The 17,147-nt window shown below is 63.8% G+C and overlaps 1 protein-coding gene across 3 annotated transcripts; it reads left to right on the forward strand.

Annotated features, from left to right (window-relative positions):
- Window positions 1–1,707: 1,707 nt before the first annotated feature.
- On the forward strand, window positions 1,708–16,909 carry TOP3B (DNA topoisomerase III beta). 3 transcript variants are annotated; one of them, XM_027956864.3, is made up of 19 exons: window positions 1,708–1,747; window positions 3,644–3,799; window positions 4,348–4,502; window positions 5,373–5,504; window positions 6,279–6,385; window positions 7,147–7,221; window positions 8,093–8,289; window positions 8,420–8,576; window positions 9,138–9,251; window positions 10,480–10,570; window positions 10,818–10,972; window positions 11,069–11,174; window positions 11,544–11,690; window positions 11,763–11,936; window positions 12,821–12,949; window positions 13,464–13,613; window positions 13,883–13,983; window positions 14,387–14,588; window positions 14,888–16,909. In XM_027956864.3, exons 3-19 carry the CDS (start codon window positions 4,433–4,435, stop codon window positions 15,364–15,366), a joined length of 2,586 nt encoding a protein of 861 aa, XP_027812665.1. In that variant the 5' UTR covers window positions 1,708–1,747; window positions 3,644–3,799; window positions 4,348–4,432; the 3' UTR covers window positions 15,367–16,909. The 3 variants fall into 3 exon arrangements, with proteins under 3 accessions (XP_027812665.1, XP_042090110.1, XP_060257339.1); XM_042234176.2 differs by lacking the exon at window positions 3,644–3,799; XM_060401356.1 differs by lacking the exon at window positions 14,888–16,909 and having other exon boundaries at window positions 13,883–14,499.
- The last annotated feature ends 238 nt before the right edge of the window (window positions 16,910–17,147 follow it).

Genomic DNA, 17,147 nt, shown 5'->3' on the forward strand with positions numbered 1-17,147 from the left:
CCTGCGGATAGCTGAGTTTGCAGCTGGTGCCTGAAATGAGGGATGGGTTTTTTTGGGGTGGGGTCTGTTAGGACCAAACTGGAGCCAGGACAGGCTCTAAGGGGCAGGCGAGGCCTGAGGCTTAGTCTCCAGGAAAGCTGAGGCACTGGGAACTCCCGCAGGCAGTGTAGCTCGACCAATCAGAAAAAAAATCCCCGTAGACCCCCGCCCGCGCCAGACCTGAGCCAATCCGGATAGGGATGCGAGGTTTAAAAGTCCCGCGCGCATATGGTTTAACCAATCAGCTATGCTGTTGCAGGAACAAAGAACCGTCTGTATAAAAGTAGATGTGATTCAGAGCTCGGGGCTCTCGTCAAGACTCCACTGCCCTGGATGAGACTTGAGCCCTAGGTCTAGCTAGCAATAAACCCCTTTATGCCTTTGCATTGCTGTGGACGTCTTATTCTCTCAGTTTTGGGGACTCGGACACTGGGCATAACAGGGTCGTGTCCTTAAGTTGTGCGAATGTCCTGAACTCCATGTGGCCGGGGTCAGAATCACACTGCGGGACTTTGGTGGTCCAGTGGTCAAGAACTCGCCTGCCGGTCAAGGGACATGGGTTCGGTCCCTGGTGTGTGAAGGTTCCACACGCCCTGGGGCTGTTGTAGCCACAGGAAACAAACTCACTCAGAAGGACGAGGCAGATAGTGGAGTGCAGTTTATTACGCAGGCGGGCCCAAGGCAGAGTCTCCTCTTAGCCAAGGACCCCCACCAGTCTTTGTGAAAACTTTATATACCCTAAGTGTAAAAGGTTCCCTGAAACTAGTCTGAACAAAGGAAAAAGAAAGATACAATCAAAGTTAACCGGTAATCATACGCCTTAAGCCTAGGTAGTTAACAGTGGACGGTTATCGATAGGCCTGGGGCCATGCCCCGATAAGCATAATAGAATGTATGATTCTGTTCGGTTACACAGATAATTAGGGTATTCTTTTACGCATGGAGAGCCCTTCCTTCAGGGGCCTGGTTTTCCAGCCGGCATGTCGTTTCCATAGATACTGGGCATATGGAAAGTCCACAGTTCAGCCCAAGATGGAGTCCTGCTTTCAAGACAGAGCCTGTTCTGTTTCCTCCTTCAGGGCGACTAAAGCTGGTGCGCCACAGCTGCTGCGCTGCAACCGGAGCCCGTGCTCTGCCCAGGAGGCCACTGCAACGAGCAGCCTGCGCAGGGCAGTGCAGAGGGGCACGACCACCCCCCCACCCCAGCAGCTAGAGAAGGCCCCTGCACAGCAAAGACAGCGCAACCAGAAATAAATTAACTTTAAGCATTCTCCTTAAAGAAAGATATTAAAATAAAGCCATGGAAATTATTTAAGTCTCCTATAAACCCATTACTCTAACACAAAAGGTTATTTTTATTTTCCAATCCCTTTTCCAGATAGGTTTTACATTAGCTCAAACACGCGTTCCACAACGTTTATAGCATTCAAAGAAGCCTGCTATACACGCATTGGTAGTTTTTAGTTTATTAATAATTGCCATTATTGCCTCCCCGCAGCGAGGGAAGAATGACATGGAAGGTTTCGCGGGAACCCCTGTGACCCCACGTGCTCGGGCCGACTGGAGGATGCTCCCCGGAACTCTCGAGCCTCGGAACCCACAAGTGCGGGCGTGAGGCGCCGGAGGGCAGGGGGGTGGGGAACGCCGTCCGCGGTCGGACCCGGAAGCAGATGGCGGCGAGCCTCCAGGAGCGGGAGGCGGGAAGCAGGTGAGCGGCGAGGGGCTGGGCGGTTTGGGGCGCGGGTCCAGCCCCGCGGCTGGGCGCCGGCCCCAGGCCGGCTCGGCAGTCTCGGCGCCTCCTCCCGGGCGGGCGGGTTCGGGGGGCGTCCGGAGGGCGCGGGCGCTGCGGCCGGGGCCCCTCTGCACCGAGCGGGGTCCGCGTCGCGGGTGGGGACCGAGGCGGCGTCGGGCGGGGTTGGGGCCCAGGCTCCGCCCGCGGCCCGGTCCGGCCCGGAGGGCGCCCGGGGTGTGCGAGAGGGCGGGGGCGGCGACAGGCACTTGTCTGAGCAGATCCGCTGGAGTCTTGAGCGCTGCTTTCTCCCGGCGGCCTCGTGTGGCTTCGCTGTCGCTCGAGAAGGGGACGTGAGGAGTCAGCCCAGCGCGGGCTTGGTGGTCAGCGAGCCGGGGGTCCTGAGAGCCTTGGCAAAGGTCTGACACTAGTCTCAGCTGTTCTGAACCTGTCTCACTTCAGATCAGTTCACTTCAGTCGCTCAGTCGTGTCCGACTCTTTGCGACCCCATGAACCGCAGCACGCCAGGCCTCCCTGTCCACCACCAACTGCCGGAGTTCACTCAAGCTCATCTCCGTTGAGTCAGTGATGCCATCCAACCATCTCCTCCTCTGTCGTCCCCTTCTCTTCCTGCCTTCAATCTTTCCCAGCATCAGGGTCTTTTCCAATGAGTCAGCTCTTTGCATCAGGTGGCCAAAGTATTGGAGTTTCAGCTTCAACATCAGTCCTCCCAATGAACACTCAGGACTGATCCCCTCTAGGATGTACTGGTTGGATCTCCTTGCAGTCTAAGGGACTCTCAAGAGTCTTCTTCAACACCACAGTTCAAAAGCATCAGTTCTTTGGTGGTTAGCTCTCTTCACAGTCCAACTCTCACATCCATACATAACTACTGGAAAAACCATAGCCTTGACGAGTTGGACCTTTGTTGGCAAAGTAACGTTTCTGCTTCTTATGCTGTCTAGGTTAGTCATAACTTTCCTTCCAAGGAGTAAGCGTCTTTTAATTTCATGGCTGCAGTCACCATCTGCAGTGATTTTAGAGCCCTCCAAAATAAAGTCAGCCACTGTTTCCACTGTTTCCCTATCTATTTGCCATGAAGTGATGGGACTAATGTTGAGCTTTAAGCCAACTTTTTCACTCTCCTCTTTAACTTTCTTCAAGAGGCTCTTTAGTTCTTCACTTTCTTCCGTAAAGGTGATGTTATCTGCAAATCTGAGGTTATTGATATTTCCTCAGGCAATCTTGATTTCAGCTTGTGCTTCCTCCAGCCCAGCATTTCTCCTCATGTACTCTGCATAGAAGTTAAATAAGCAGGGTGACAATATACAGCCTTGAGGTACTCCTTTTCCTATTTGGAGTCAGTCTGTTGTTCCATGTCTAGTTCTAACTGTTGCTTCCTGACCTGCATACATGTTTCTCAAGAGGCAGGTCAAGTAGTCTGGTATTCCTCTCTCTTTCAGAATTTTCCACAGTTTATTGTGATCCATATAGTCAGAGGCTTTGGCATAGTCAATAAAGCAGAAGTAGATGTTTTTCTGGAACTCTTTTGCTTTTTCCATGATCCAGCGGATGTTGGCAATTTGATCTCTGGTTCCTCTGCCTTTTCTAAAACCAGCTTGAACATCTGGAAGTTCACGGTTCACGTATTGCTGAAGCCTGGCTTGGAGAATTTTCAGCATTGCTTTACTAGCGTGTGAGATGAGTGCAGCCTCAGTCTACTCATAGTTTAAGGAGTTCCAACAAAGGCCTCACAGTGAAAGTGAAAAGTGAGAGTCTCTCTGTCATTCCGAGTCTCTGAGACCCCCTGGACTAGACAGTCTGCGGGATTCTCCAGGCCAGAGTACTGCAGTGGGCAGCCTTTTCCTTCTCCAGGAGATCTTCCCAACCCAGGGATCGAACCCAGGTCTCCCACATTGCGGGCGGATTCTTTACCAGCTGAGCCACCAGGGAAGCGGGCCTTGCAGAATTGCTCATTAAAGACTCAACAAAGTGGTGTTTGCAGCTGTAGCACCGCCTGCAAAGCAGGAGGTGAGAAAGGCTCCTTTCCCCGACTGCCTGGATGTCTGATTTGTCATCAGGGTGGGAAATCCCAGGGGCGTGTAGCTCCTGCTTTAGGCCGCAGCGCTCCAGTTAGCTGGCTCACACCCGGCCCGCAGAGGTGGGGCAGGGCAGGCGGGGAGGTCGGTCAGAGCCTGTTGGGAAGGGCCAGGTGAGCTCTGCTGGGGGCTGGATCCCCTGGCTCAGGACACCGTGAAGTTCAGCCAAGGTGGGGGTGCCGCTCTTGGCCCCAGGGGTAAAAGACAGCTCCACTGGAGGGGGTCAGGCCCAAGGCCCCTCTCTGTCCCCCTCAGGCTTCCTAGTGCAAATCTGGGGCCAAAATCAGCCTGGGGTCGTGGGGCTACCTCACCTCTCTGACAGGAAACCCTAGCCCGCGGCCGGTTCAGTTGCTCTGGGCGGCTGTCTGAGATGCCTTCAGGTCTCCCCAAGCTCCTCTTTCTCACCTCGGGGGTGTTTGATCGCTCAGAGTGGCAGGTGGTGCCAGAAGCCTCGCTGTTGTTTGTGTGTCTTTGTCTCAGGAGTTGGCGTGACGCTGCTCCAGCGCGGTGTCTGAGCCGTTTCCCGAGAGCGGAGTGAGGCGGGGCGCTGGCAGCCCGAGGCGAGATGAAGACCGTGCTGATGGTGGCTGAGAAGCCGTCCTTGGCCCAGTCCATCGCCAGGATCCTCTCTCGAGGTAGGAGGGCAGCTCCGACGTCCGGCGGCTTTGGTCTGGGAGCGTGGGCCTTCCTGCCCTGCCGGTCAGGCCTGCCTTGTTCTGAAGCGGCCCCAGGCCCCTGGAGTCGAGTCTGTTCAGAAACAGCAGGCATGGACGGAGCCCTTGGCCCCTGAGTCACTTAGTTCCTGTGGGGTGCGGTTTCCTCCACACTCAGCGTGAGCCAGGCCTCCCCAGGCACGACCAGGAGCCCGTGGCAGGCAGGCTGCTGCGGGAGCGATGTGCAGGCAGCGTGGCTGCCCTCGAATGGCAGAAGCCGGCCCTGCTAACTTGTGCAGGAAGCCCACTGCAAGGCCGCGGCCCCAGCCTGGTCTGCCAGGGCCATGCCCGGCGTCAGCGCCACTGCCCCACGGACACCCAGCCACACCCACGCCCCTCATGCCACTTGAGAGCGCCACGAGGCTGAGCCGTAGCCTCAGGGCACCTGCCCTCGCCCTAGCTTGGCCCTGGGTACTTGGGTGCTGGGGACGCAGAGATGGCAGGCGTCTGCCTTGACTTTCCCTTGGTCCAGTGGCTGAGGGAAGAGGCGGCCCCAGAGCAGCAGGCTGAGAAGTTGTGGTCGGGAGGGGAGGGGAGACTCAGACGTGCCTGGTCCCCAGAGGCCAAGAGAGACCAGCAGAGGGACCCTCCGTGGGTGTCAGGAGGTCACCCTGGGGTCGACAGTGAGGGAGTGTCCGGGGCATTTCTGGGGAGGGTCTGAAAGAGGCAGGAATCAAATTCAGGAGTGAACTCAGAAGTGTGGAGAACAGCCCTCGAGCGGTCTGCGAGCACTGCGGGGCGGCGCGGCCTCGGGAGGCTGCGTCAGGCCCGGCCCGCCTGTGCCCCCCGCAGGCAGCATGTCCTCACGCAAAGGGCTGAACGGGGCCTGCTCGGTGCATGAGTACAGTGGGGCCTTCGAGGGCCAGCCGGCCCGCTTCAAGATGACGTCGGTCTGCGGCCACGTGATGACGCTGGACTTCCTGGGTGAGCCCCGCCCACCCCCATTCCACCGAGGAACCCCGCCCCGTGCTGCCCACTGCCCGCAGGAAGCCCGGGGCGGGCTCGGGGCAGACAGGTTTGTCCAGGACCGGTGAGTCCGAGGCCAGCAGGCTGTAGGGGGCTGCCCTGCCGTTCCCGCTCCAGCAGTGGCCCTCGTGGAGGGCAGCGTGGAGGCGGTGGCCTGCCCCTGAGCGGGGGCCTGGCCCGTGCAGCTGTTGTGGTGAGAGCTGCCGCCTGCCGGGGTGCCCATTGTCTGCGGGCACTTGGCAGCTGGCACCGGAAGTCCAGCACCAGTGACCCCGTGGGCTGGCTCCAGGCCCACGGTCGCTGTGGGTCCGACTGGGGCTCTGGGCCTCACAGCTTGTCTGCTCCTCACGTGTGGAGGGTCTGAGGACAGTGCCGTCCCCTGCCAGGATCGTCCAGGTCCCCTGCACCCCGAGCCTCAAGTGGAGAAGCGGGGAGCAGTGCACAGGACAGGGCCTGAGGACACTGAGGTCCCCTGGGATCCGCTGCGCGCTTGTCCGGGCTGGCCAACCGCTGGGCGGGGAGAGGGTGCAGACAGTGGCTGGAGAGGAGACGGGGCGAGCGGTGTGACTCTTCCTGCGCAGTCAGCCCGCCAGGAGCGGTGCCCCCGCCGCAGGCCTGCCCAGAGCTGGCCTACTCCTGAGCAAGGGAGGCCCTGCTCCGAGCCTCCCTGTCCTGGGGTCGTGGGCCCTGTAGGTGTGACGTGGGATCCTGACGTCCCTGTGTGTGTCACAGGAAAGTACAACAAGTGGGACAGAGTGGACCCCGCCGAGCTGTTCAGCCAGGCCCCGACGGAGAAGAAGGAGGCCAACCCCAAGCTGAGCATGGTGAAGTTCCTGCAGGTGTGTCCCGGGCCCCCTGGCGCCCACGCCTCCCCTCACGGCCTGGGCACCCCGGCCACTCAGCCCCCAGACCAGCCTCCTGCTTTTAAAATGGTTTGGTGGTGGCGGATTCTAAAACAAACGTAAACACGGGGACTTCCCTGGGAGTCCAGGGGTTATGAATCTCCCTGCCAGTGCAGGGGACGCGGGTTCGATCCCTGGGCCGGGAGGACCCCACGTGCTGCGGGATAACTAAGCCTGAGCGCCCCGAGTGCTGCGCCAGCGGTCCAGAGCTGGGGCTTCATACTGCGCCATGACGAGAGAGTGGCCCCGTCGCATGACGAGAGAAAGCCACGCACAGCAGCGAGGCCCCAGTGCAGCCAGGAGCAAAAATAAAAAGACAGAACTTTAAGAAGTAAAGGACAATGGAAAGAACGCAGACCCACGGTAAAGGTTAGAAAAGGAGTGAGAGGAGGAGAGGAGCTCATCTGTGACCTCATCGCCTAGGACGGCTGCCGCTGACCTTCAGGCGTTTCAGTTCAGCCTTCTTTTTTTTGATTCAGTTTTGGGGACTAAGGTCTCGTGGCATTTATTATGTTTTTTGGTCTAAAAACTAGCAGTTCTGAACTACAGTCTTCACTGAGAGGCCGGTGGCTCCACTTGGTGACTCTGGCCCTGGGCTCCAGGCCTTCCGAGGGCTGTCTGGGGGGCTCGGGGCCGCGCTCTCTGCGCCAGGCAGCGGTGGCCGGGCTGGGCAGCGCACACCCCGTGTCTCTGCGCAGGTAGAGGGCAGGGGCTGCGACTGCATTGTGCTGTGGCTGGACTGCGACAAGGAGGGCGAGAACATCTGCTTCGAGGTGAGAGGCTGGGGCCGCCACGCGGGGGCGCGGGCTGCGGCTCTGGAGCCCCCGTGGACGCTGACGGTGCAGGGGCTCTGCCCGGGCCAGGAGCGTCCCGTCGCCGGGCGGGCAGCTTGTGAGGAAGTGCTGAGGCAGGATTTCCCCGGCGGAGGGCTGCCCGGAGGGGAGTGTGGGTTCTGAGCGTCGGGTGCGGGCCCGCGCCAGGTCCTCTGCCTTGCGGCCGGGTGCCTTGTCGCACCCCTTCACCCCTCTCCCCACCCCCGCCAGCTCTGTGCTCCACGACGATGCCCGCCCCGCCTTTGCCACCCCAGGGCAGGTGCCGCTCCCAGGCCTGCCTCCGCAGGAGCCCCTCAGGCTCTGACACCCCTGTCACTCGGGGACCTCTCCCGGCCCCGCCCCTGCCCCTACGCCTCCCCTGGGCCCTCCGTGTGGGGTGGACACTGTCGTCCCCTGTGAGGAAGCCACGTGGCCTGCAGACTCTGGGCGAGTCTGGGCTCCGGGACCCCAGGCCCACCACGCTGTGGCCTGGAGCCGCTGCTGCGACCCGCCTGCTGCCTTGCCTTCTCTGCCGTCTCTATATTTCCTCCCGTTGCTGGAGGCTCTCCCAGATGCTGCCCCCCTCCCCATGCTCTCCTCGAGAAGGTGGGCTTAGCAGCCGGGATCGCTTGCGTTCTTGGTGGTAGCGCCTCCTGGTTGAGGGTGGAAGCCGCTGTAAGAAGAGGGGTGTGAGCGGGGCGGGGAAGGGAGTGTGGTGGCCGGAGGCCCGTAGACACCAAGGCTGCGGAGGGCAGGGCGGTGGCTGGCCGGCGGAAGTGGATGGGGTGGGCCCCCGGGCGAGCCCTGGGCGTCACTGCCGGGTGCCCCCCAGGTGCTGGACGCGGTGCTGCCCGTCATGAAGCAGACCCACAGCGGCGAGCAGACGGTGTTCCGGGCCCGCTTCAGCTCCATCACGGACACGGACATCTGCGCTGCCATGGCCCGCCTGGGCGAGCCCGACCACAACGAGGCGCTCTCGGTGGATGCGCGGCAGGAGCTGGACCTCCGCATCGGCTGCGCCTTCACGAGGTGCCCCTGCCCCACCAGGCCCAACCAGAGACGGGAGACTGTCCGCCTTCTCGGCCCCTGAGACAGCTGTCTCGCCGAAGCGCGAGGGTGCCTGACCAAAGCGTCCTCATCTCCCTGACCCCCTTCACAGGTTCCAGACTAAATACTTCCAAGGGAAATACGGCAACCTGGACAGCTCGCTCATCTCCTTTGGGCCGTGCCAGACCCCCACGCTGGGGTTCTGTGTGGAAAGGCATGACAAGATCCAGTCCTTCAAACCGGAGACCTACTGGGTGCTGCAGGCCAAGGTCCGCGGCCTTTTCCCGTTCGCACTGGGGCTTGCTGGGCTTGGGTGTAGCGTCTGAGCACCTCCACTGTCGTCGTCCCCAGGCCCAGGGCACGGGTGTGGGCCGCCGTCCCACCGTGGGTGCGGGAGAGGGCCGTCCAGCGCAGGCCAAGGTCCGCGGCCGGGGCGATCGGGTCCAGGGACTGCACTGAGGGCCGTGGGCCACTGGCCTTCCAGCTCCTAAAAAGCCTTGGAACATGTTTTCCAAGTGAGATGAAGGTTCTCCTAAGGCTCCGAGTATGACTCGGGGCCGCTGCACTCCACACAGGGCTGGGGTCCCCTGTGGGGGCGCTGCAACGCCCCTGCGGACAGCTCAGCCTTGGCGCTGGGCTCCTGTCCTGAGACTGCCTCCCTCATCTCAGCAGAAGGCCTCTGCCAGAGCAGCCTGTGCTAGGGGAGGGGCTGGGCTGCGCCCCTGAACAGCCTCGGCCGTGAGCCCTTCCAGCCAGGCCAGGCTCCAGCTGCCTGGCCTCTCCTCGCGGGCGGTGGCTCACCCCGCCTCTGCTCCTGGGCCCTCCCGCAGGTGGACGTCGACAAGGACCGCTCCCTCCTCCTGGACTGGGACCGCGTCCGCGTGTTCGACCGGGAGGTCGCACAGATGTTCCTGAACATGACCAGGCTCGAGGAGGAGGCCCAGGTGCGCTGCTCGGGGCTGCGGGGGCCTCTGCTGACCAGGGTGCAGGGCTCCCTCTGTCTCTCTGGAACACAGACACCTTTTAGAGAGAAGACTAGTTGCTCCCACACACGCCCCCACCACGGTCCTGCCCCGCCCCCCAGGCTGGGACCGCCACACAGCTGCCTGCCCTGACTGGTGAACATGCCCTGCGGGTACCCCCTTGCTCGGGGGCTCCCGCCCCACTGTCCGCCCTCGGTGGCACGTCCAGCTGGAGGCCCCTGTGCCCGTCGAGAGCCTGCCCAGGGCCCACAGCCGGCTCGGCCACTCCGGGCCGATGGCTCTCCTGGCTCCCCTGCCACGCTCCCCACTCGGGTCTCAGGAATTGGAGGCGTGGCTGCGTGGCTGGTAGGCAGAGGTTGGTGCCACGTGCCAGGGGGCGGGCCACATGGGACTGGCAGGTCCACGGCCACGGCAGCTTGTGCCCTGCAGTCGTGCCTTCATGGGTCCCTCTTGCCCAGTGCAGCTGATTCAGGCACTGGAGCTGCTTCTAAAGCTGCCCCACGCTTCTGCCTGTGACGGCCACCGCATCTGGGCCTCCCCGTCGTGATCCCAGGCTCCACTGCTGCGTCTGTCCAGAGCTCGGGGTGTGGCCCTGGCCGGGTGCACGTGGGGTCGGCAGGGGTGAGCATGGCAGTTGAGAAGCCTGGGCTGCTTCTGCCGTAGGCAGGATGCTCACCTCTTCAACAGCCGTTCAGCCCAGAGGCTGAGCTGGTTGCTCACCTCGCTTTTCCGCGAGTGGGAGCTTTTCACTGAAGTTCCTCCTGGTGACCCACAGTTAGAAGTTAGGAGATTTTACAGAAAAAGTTCCAACTTCCCGCTTTTCCTGATGAATCAGAAGGTGTAGCTACACTTGCGGGCACCATGAGAAGCAAGCAGCTGCCCCTGCGATGGGCCCTCACCCCAGGACCCCCGCCTTCTCTGCAGATGGAGATGCTGGCTCCCAGCGGGCTCCCAACGTGCAGCCCCTTCTCCTGACTCCTCCCTTCCTCCAGGTTTTCTCTCCCGAAAAAAAGTCTCTAGAATTCCCTTTCGTTTTCCTTTCTTGGGCCTGAACAAACGTTCATTCGCGTCGTGAGGCCGCTGTAACGGGAGCTAGAGCAGCCCGGAGGACGAGTGAGAGTCAGACCCTCCGGGCTCCTCTCGTGCCTGCCCGCCCTGTCCGCCCTGCCCTGACCCCTCCCACCCCCAGGTGGAGGCCACAAGCAGGAAGGAGAAGGCCAAGCAGCGGCCCCTGGCCCTGAACACTGTGGAGATGCTGCGTGTGGCCAGCTCTGCCTTGGGTAAGTGCGGGCGCTGTTCCTCTCTCAGGGCCCCATGACTTGGAAGCACAGGCTGCCTGGCTGTAGGAAGGCATGGTTGCCGCCAGGCAAGGGGCCGGCCCTGTCTCGAGAGCCACGCCGGTCATCTGCGCCTGCCCTGCTGGGGGAGTTTGGCCTTGGGCCAGCGGACAAGGGCACTGGCCTCCCAGGAGCCTGAGCATCTCGCCTGGGGCACCCGGTGTCGGCGCTGAGCCCGCATCTCTGGCAGGAATGGGCCCGCAGCACGCCATGCAGACTGCCGAGCGGCTGTACACGCAGGGCTACATCAGCTACCCGCGCACCGAGACCACCCACTACCCCGAGAGCTTCGACCTGAAGGGGCCCCTGCGGCAGCAGGCCAACCACCCCTACTGGGCTGACACGGTGAGCTGCGCCAGGCCAGGGCAGCAGCCGCACTCCCTGCGAGGGCCGGGGGCCAAGCCTGGCTCACGCCCCGCTCCGTCCCGGCTGCCCCCGCAGGTGAAGCGGCTCTTAGCAGAAGGTCTCAACCGCCCACGGAAAGGTCACGATGCTGGTGACCATCCCCCCATCACCCCCATGAAGTCTGCCACGGAGGCTGAGTTAGGTATGGGGGCTCCCCCAGACTGGCACACCCCCTGGCACACACACAGAAGCACGCACGCACGCGTGCATCAAGCTTCACAAGAGAGCAGGGTGAGGCACGCTGGTAACCCGATCTCTGGAGGGTCAGGCCCCACGGCAGCGTGGGGCTGTCTGAAAGCTGTGCTCCATTGCTGGGCCGGGACAGGAGTGAGGTGGTGACGGGGGCAGGTGCTGCCTCGGGAGGCCCTGGGGCGGAAGGCCAGGCGGGGCCGGGTGACAGGCTCAGCGGTGGGGAGTCCCGGGGGCTGGGCGCAGGGGCCCCAGTGCCGTAGCAGGAGCGTGGGGCTGCCTGGAGCTGGAGCCTGGCGCTGAGTGGCCGCGCCCGTGGCAGGGGGCGAGGCCTGGCGCCTCTATGAGTACATCACCCGGCACTTCATTGCCACCGTGAGCCACGACTGCAAGTACCTGCAGAGCAGTGTCTCCTTCCGGATTGGGCCTGAGCGCTTCACCTGCACGGGCAAGACCGTCATCTCCCCAGGTAGGGGCGGCGGGCGGCGGCTCCCCCTCCGTGGATACGCGGCGAGTGTCCTGAGGGCTGGTGTCTCTGCAGGCTTCACGGAGATCATGCCCTGGCAGAGTGTGCCCCTGGAGGAGAGCCTGCCCACCTGCCAGAAGGGCGACACCCTGGCCGTGGCCGAGGTCAAGCTGCTGGAGAAGCAGACGAGCCCGCCGGACTACCTGACCGAGGCCGAGCTCATCACCCTCATGGAGAAGCATGGCATCGGTGGGTCCCGCCCGGGGCCCCCACCCCGCCCAGGGCCTGCTGTGGCCCACCGAGCGTGGCAGGGCAGCTGGGGACCCTGGCTGAGGCCTCCACCTCCGGACCTGGCCTTGGGGCTAGAGATGTGTCCTTGGCACTACCTCCACCTCCAGGGCTGAGCGTTGGCCAAGGGGGCCACTGACTCACCCACAGGGAGGACGTAAAGCTCAGGTCAAGTCCACGGACAACAGGAAGGCCAAAGCCCCACAGCACTTTCCCTGGGGCCGGAAGCTCCACGTGGGGACGGCGTCTTCAGGAGCTTGTGTGGCTACTGCTGCGCAGGTGAGGGGTCTTGCCGAGACCCCAGGCCCAGGGCTGTGACTGGAGTCCTCACACCCCTGGAGCCAGCCCCGTACCGCAGGAGGGGCCCTGCCTTTTCCTGAGGTTTGGCTCTGGTGAACCAGGCCCCTAGAGGCTGATAGGCTCTGGACGGTCGTGGGACAGCTCGCAGGCCTGCCCCGGACTGTCCTGCGGACTTGCCGCGGAGGCTGCTCTGCAGCTGCACGTGTCCATGGGGCCAATCAGGAGGGGCCCCGAGGCCACGTAGCCGGCGGGTGTGCCAGGTGCTGGGGGCCACTTGGCAGTGGAGCTCTGTGTGCATGGGTCTGGGCCGTGGTTCTGGTACGGTGCGTGTGCCGTGGGGCGAGGCGGAGAGGGGCTTGGGAGGTCACATTCACCAGACGCTAGGGGCGGGCGGCTGAGCTTCTTCACCTCTGAGCCACCCGGAACCTCCGTGTCAAGTCCGCGGGACAGTCCGGGGCAGGCCTGCGAGCGGCCCTGGGGGTCGGGGCTGAGAAGCCGGCTTCACAGCGCGGGCGGAGGGAGAGCCGAGTCCGTGCTGTGCGCAGGGACGGACGCCAGCATCCCCGTGCACATCAACAACATCTGCCAGCGCAACTACGTGGTCGTGGAGAGCGGGCGCCGGCTCAAGCCCACCAACCTCGGCATCGTCCTGGTGCATGGCTACTACAAGATCGGTGAGCCCGGCCACGCCCCCGCCTCAGGGCACGCCCCGGCCACGCCTCCCGCCCGGGCCACGCCTCCCATCCCCAGTGCGCCCCCAATCATGCCTCCCACTGCAGGCCACGCCCCACTGCAAGGCCCGCCCTGGCCACGCCTCTCACCGCAGGGCCCGCCCCAGTCACCGCCCACTGCAGGGCCCGCCCGGCCACAGCTTCCATCCCAGTGCCCGCCCCGGCCGGGCTGATGGTCTCCTGGAAGTGTTGGGGGTCTGAGAGCAGGGGCCTGGATTCCTGCAGACTGGCTCCTGGCCGGCCCTGGGGTCCTTGCTGCTGGACGGTGTATCTGCCCTGAGAGGTCCCCAGGGGCCGTGGGAGACAGCAGGGAGCTCAGCCGGGCAGCCTGTCCGCTGACAGCATCCTGTGACGGGGGTGCTCTGGTCGCCCGCGCAGGACTCCTGGGGAGATCGCAGGTGGGAGCCCTACCCCTGCGCGCGGCGCGAGGGCTCACAGCGCCCCCGCCCGCCCGCAGACGCCGAGCTGGTGCTGCCCACCATCCGCAGCGCCGTGGAGAAGCAGCTGAACCTGATTGCGCAAGGCAGAGCCGACTTCCGCCAGGTGTTGGGCCACACCCTGGACGTCTTCAAGAGGAAGTTCCACTACTTCGTGGACTCCATCGCAGGTGAGTGTGCCCCTTCCCTGTCCTTCAGCAGGGGGGCCCGGCTCAGGGCTGTCATCCCCCTCAGGGAGACCCGCTCCCAGGCCCTGGCTCCAGGGGGCTGTCGGGACCCGAAGGCGAGCGTGCTGGCAGCCCTCGGTGCACGTGGCTCGTCTTGCAGACGGGGCTGCCCTCGCCGTGCCGTCACCCACCGTCAGGGGTACCCTTGGCCACATGCTTTGGGGAGGCGGCGGCCGGGGCTGGGCCGTGACTCGCGCCCCGCTGGCTTGCAGGCATGGATGAACTGATGGAGGTGTCCTTCTCGCCCCTGGCGGCCACGGGCAAGCCCCTCTCCCGCTGCGGGAAGTGCCACCGGTTCATGAAGTACATCCAGGTAGGAGGGCACGTGTGCCCGACGGGCAGCCTCGCTCCCGCGGCCTTCACGTGGAGTGACTGCGAGGCCCGGGCAGCTTCTCCAGCAGACGCCCAGCGCTGCGCTCAGGCCCAGCAGCGCGTGAGCCGTGGGGCCCCTGAACCACGTGCCGTCCACGCTCTCCTGACCCCGTGTTCTTCGCTGTCGGGGGAACTGACGCACGCTGGGACCTTAGCAGCGCCTTTGTGTGTGTGTGTGAAGCAGTGAACACCCTGAGACTCGGTGACCAGAGGCCCTGAGGTCCTGGCGATACTCCACACCGCCCACCCCCCGCGAGTGTCCCGGGGAGGTGGAGGGCGGCAGGCGGCCAGTGGGGCAGGAGGCCCCGGCAACCCCGTGACCCCTGCCCCCCAACCCCGCCCAGGCCAAGCCGAGCCGCCTGCACTGCTCACACTGCGACGAGACCTACACGCTGCCCCAGAACGGCACCATCAAGCTCTACAAGGAGCTGCGGTGCCCGCTGGACGACTTCGAGCTGGTGCTGTGGTCGTCGGGCTCCAGGGGCAAGAGCTACCCGCTGTGCCCCTACTGCTCCAACCACCCGCCCTTCCGGGACATGAAGAAGGGTGAGCGCCGCCCGCCCGCGCCGCCCTGGGCTCTGGCGGGCGCCCCGTCCCTGCCTCCGGTAGCTTCCAGGGCGGCCAGGGGCCCCACCTGGGCCTGAGGCAGCGAGATAAAGGAGGGTGGACCCGACTGAGGGCCGCCCGGACGCCCTTCCGGAAAGCTCGGCGGTGGGGGTGGGGAGGGGGGTAGCGGGGGTGGGGAGACGTGGGGGTCGAGGAAGTCCTGGGCGCGTGCGCGGGGCGAGAGGCGGGGCCCTGCCCGGTGGGGCCGGCGCGTGCGCCTCACGCGGGCTTCCCCGCAGGCGCGGGCTGCAACGAGTGCACGCACCCCGGCTGCCAGCACTCGCTCAGCATGCTGGGCGTCGGCCAGTGCGTGGAGTGCGAGAGCGGCGTGCTGGTGCTCGACCCCACGTCCGGCCCCAAGTGGCGCGTGGCCTGCAACAGGTGCAGCGTGGTGGCCCACTGCTTCGAGAACGCCCACCGCGTGCGCGTGTCCGCCGAGACGTGCGCCGCCTGCGAGGCCGCCCTGCTGGACGTGGACTTCAACAAGGCCAAGTCCCCGCTGCCGGGCAACGGCACGCAGCACACGGGCTGCGTCTTCTGCGACCCCATCTTCCAGGAGCTGGTGGAGCTGAAGCACGCGGCCTCCTGCCACCCCATGCACCGCGGGCCCGGGCGGAGGCAGGGCCGGGGCCGGGGCCGGGGCCGGAGGCCAGCGGGGAAGCCGGGTCCCCGGCGGCCCAAGGACAAGATGTCAGCCCTGGCAGCCTACTTTGTGTGACGGCCGGCAGGCTCCGTGCCGCGGCCTCCGGGCCACGGGGGTCATTAAAGGCGGTGTCTTCTGCAGAGCCAGCGGCTCCCCTGCCTCGCCTGCTGTCAGAGGGCTGTGCCCATCTCCTCCTCTCTCCCCGTTCCTGCACATGCCCCCCGAGTGCCCGCCCCGCCCGAGTCCTGCAGGGGGGCAACTGCACACAGAACCAGGAGTAGACCCAGTCCAGGGTGCCCGCCACGCTCCGGCGTGTGTGAGATGGGGCACAGTGTCCCTATGTCAGGGTGCCTGGCCGCCAGGGAGGCAAGAAGCCCCTGCCGCCCATGCCCAGCTGTCCTAGGCTGGGGGGGGCACCTCCCTGCGTGTTGGCCCTCACTCCACCCACTGCCCATTGCGTGGGTGTGCGTGGGGGGGGCCTGCATGTGACCCTAGCACCCCAGACCTGTTCGCCTTCCAGTTCTCAAATGTGTCCCCTCAGGCAGAGGTGGCTGGCAGCAGATGGCAGGGTCGGGGGCCACACCACCTGCAGGACTCAGGTCACCTGCCCACTTCCCGTGCCCACTCCACCTGAGGGCACCCCCCTCAGCCCACCACATGCCCACCTTGGGACTTTGCCCCCTGCCAGGCCTCTGCCTGAGGGGCCCCTGTGAAACGCCTCCGCAAGCCTGCACGCGGGGCAGGTTGGAGTTGTGGTGCCTATACATGGACTGCTGCCTGAGTTGTAGGTTCGCCCGGGAGGCTGGAACTCAGGTCTGGTGGGCCAGGCCGCACGGGAGGCTCCTTTCCCAGCAGTAGAGCCAGGGCTGGAGCTGAGGCGGGCGGGATGGGGTGGGAGGAGCAGACACCAGCCACAGGGCGGGTCAGCTCCTGGGTGTGGGGTTGGCCCGGTGCCCGCTGGAGGAGGCACACTGCTGGCCAGGCAGCACGCCTTGCTTCCCCACCACCTCCCGGTGCTGGCCTTGGCATCAGTGCTCTGAGGGGTCTTGTGTGGGCCTGCCCGGGAGCCCCTCACCCACACGGTGGTCCTCAAACCTCATACTTGTTCTGGGTACACTTTGAGAAACACAGGCAGAGTCTCACAACAGCCCAGGAGGGTAGGTTGGCACCTGTTGATCCCCTTTTTCCTGATACGGAAACGACATGGGACAGCTAAGGAACATGTTAAAGGTCACACGTCACAAGCACTTAACCACAGCCTTGCTGGGGTCACCATGCTGACTTGCAGCTGGGGTTGGGTTACAGGGTCTAGGAAGGCCTGAGGAGAAGGGGCCCCACCCTGCCTTCTCTGCCCAGATGCCCACTGCCTTCTAGATCCTCCCGTACCCAGTCTCTGTCCTTCCAATCCGGCCCACTCATAGTTCTCCAGACTCCTGGTAGTGAATCTTAGTTCCTGGGCCGGGCACAGGCCGTGTGCCCACCCGGAGGTCAGGTGGGCAGGGCTCCAGTGGGGCTTCTGAGGGCTCTTCCAAAAAAGGTTATATTATGCTTCACAACTGCGTTGATATAAAGATGAACATATTCATGTTACATATTAAAACGTTTTCTTTGACCTAAACGTTCTTTATCTTTCGGTGTTAAAATACTTCCAGGGAATTCCATGGCGGTCCGGTGCTTAGGACTCCCCACTTCCATGGCCGGGGACGTGGTGGGTCCCCGGTCGGGGAAGTAGTATCCCACAAGCTGTGTAGAACGGCCCCCAGTTTTCTCCTTTGGCCTCTAGGGTGGCAGAGAAGCGGCCCCCCGAAGGCGTCCGGGTCCTGGGCCCTGGAACTGTGCTGCTCTTAGATGACCTG

Source organism: Ovis aries, chromosome 17, assembly GCF_016772045.2.
Source record: "Ovis aries strain OAR_USU_Benz2616 breed Rambouillet chromosome 17, ARS-UI_Ramb_v3.0, whole genome shotgun sequence".
Lineage (NCBI taxonomy): Eukaryota > Metazoa > Chordata > Mammalia > Artiodactyla > Bovidae > Ovis > Ovis aries.

What these genes read in the sequence shown, in the direction of transcription:
- TOP3B (XM_027956864.3), top strand. Translation starts at nt 4,433, where the DNA reads ATGAAGACCGTGCTGATGGTGGCTGAGAAGCCGTCCTTGGCCCAGTCC. An exon ending in GCGAGAACATCTGCTTCGAG is followed by an intron (nt 7,222 to 8,092) that starts GTGAGAGGCTGG and finishes GGTGCCCCCCAG; the next exon opens with GTGCTGGACGCGGTGCTGCC. An exon ending in CAAGACCGTCATCTCCCCAG is followed by an intron (nt 11,691 to 11,762) that starts GTAGGGGCGGCG and finishes GTGTCTCTGCAG; the next exon opens with GCTTCACGGAGATCATGCCC.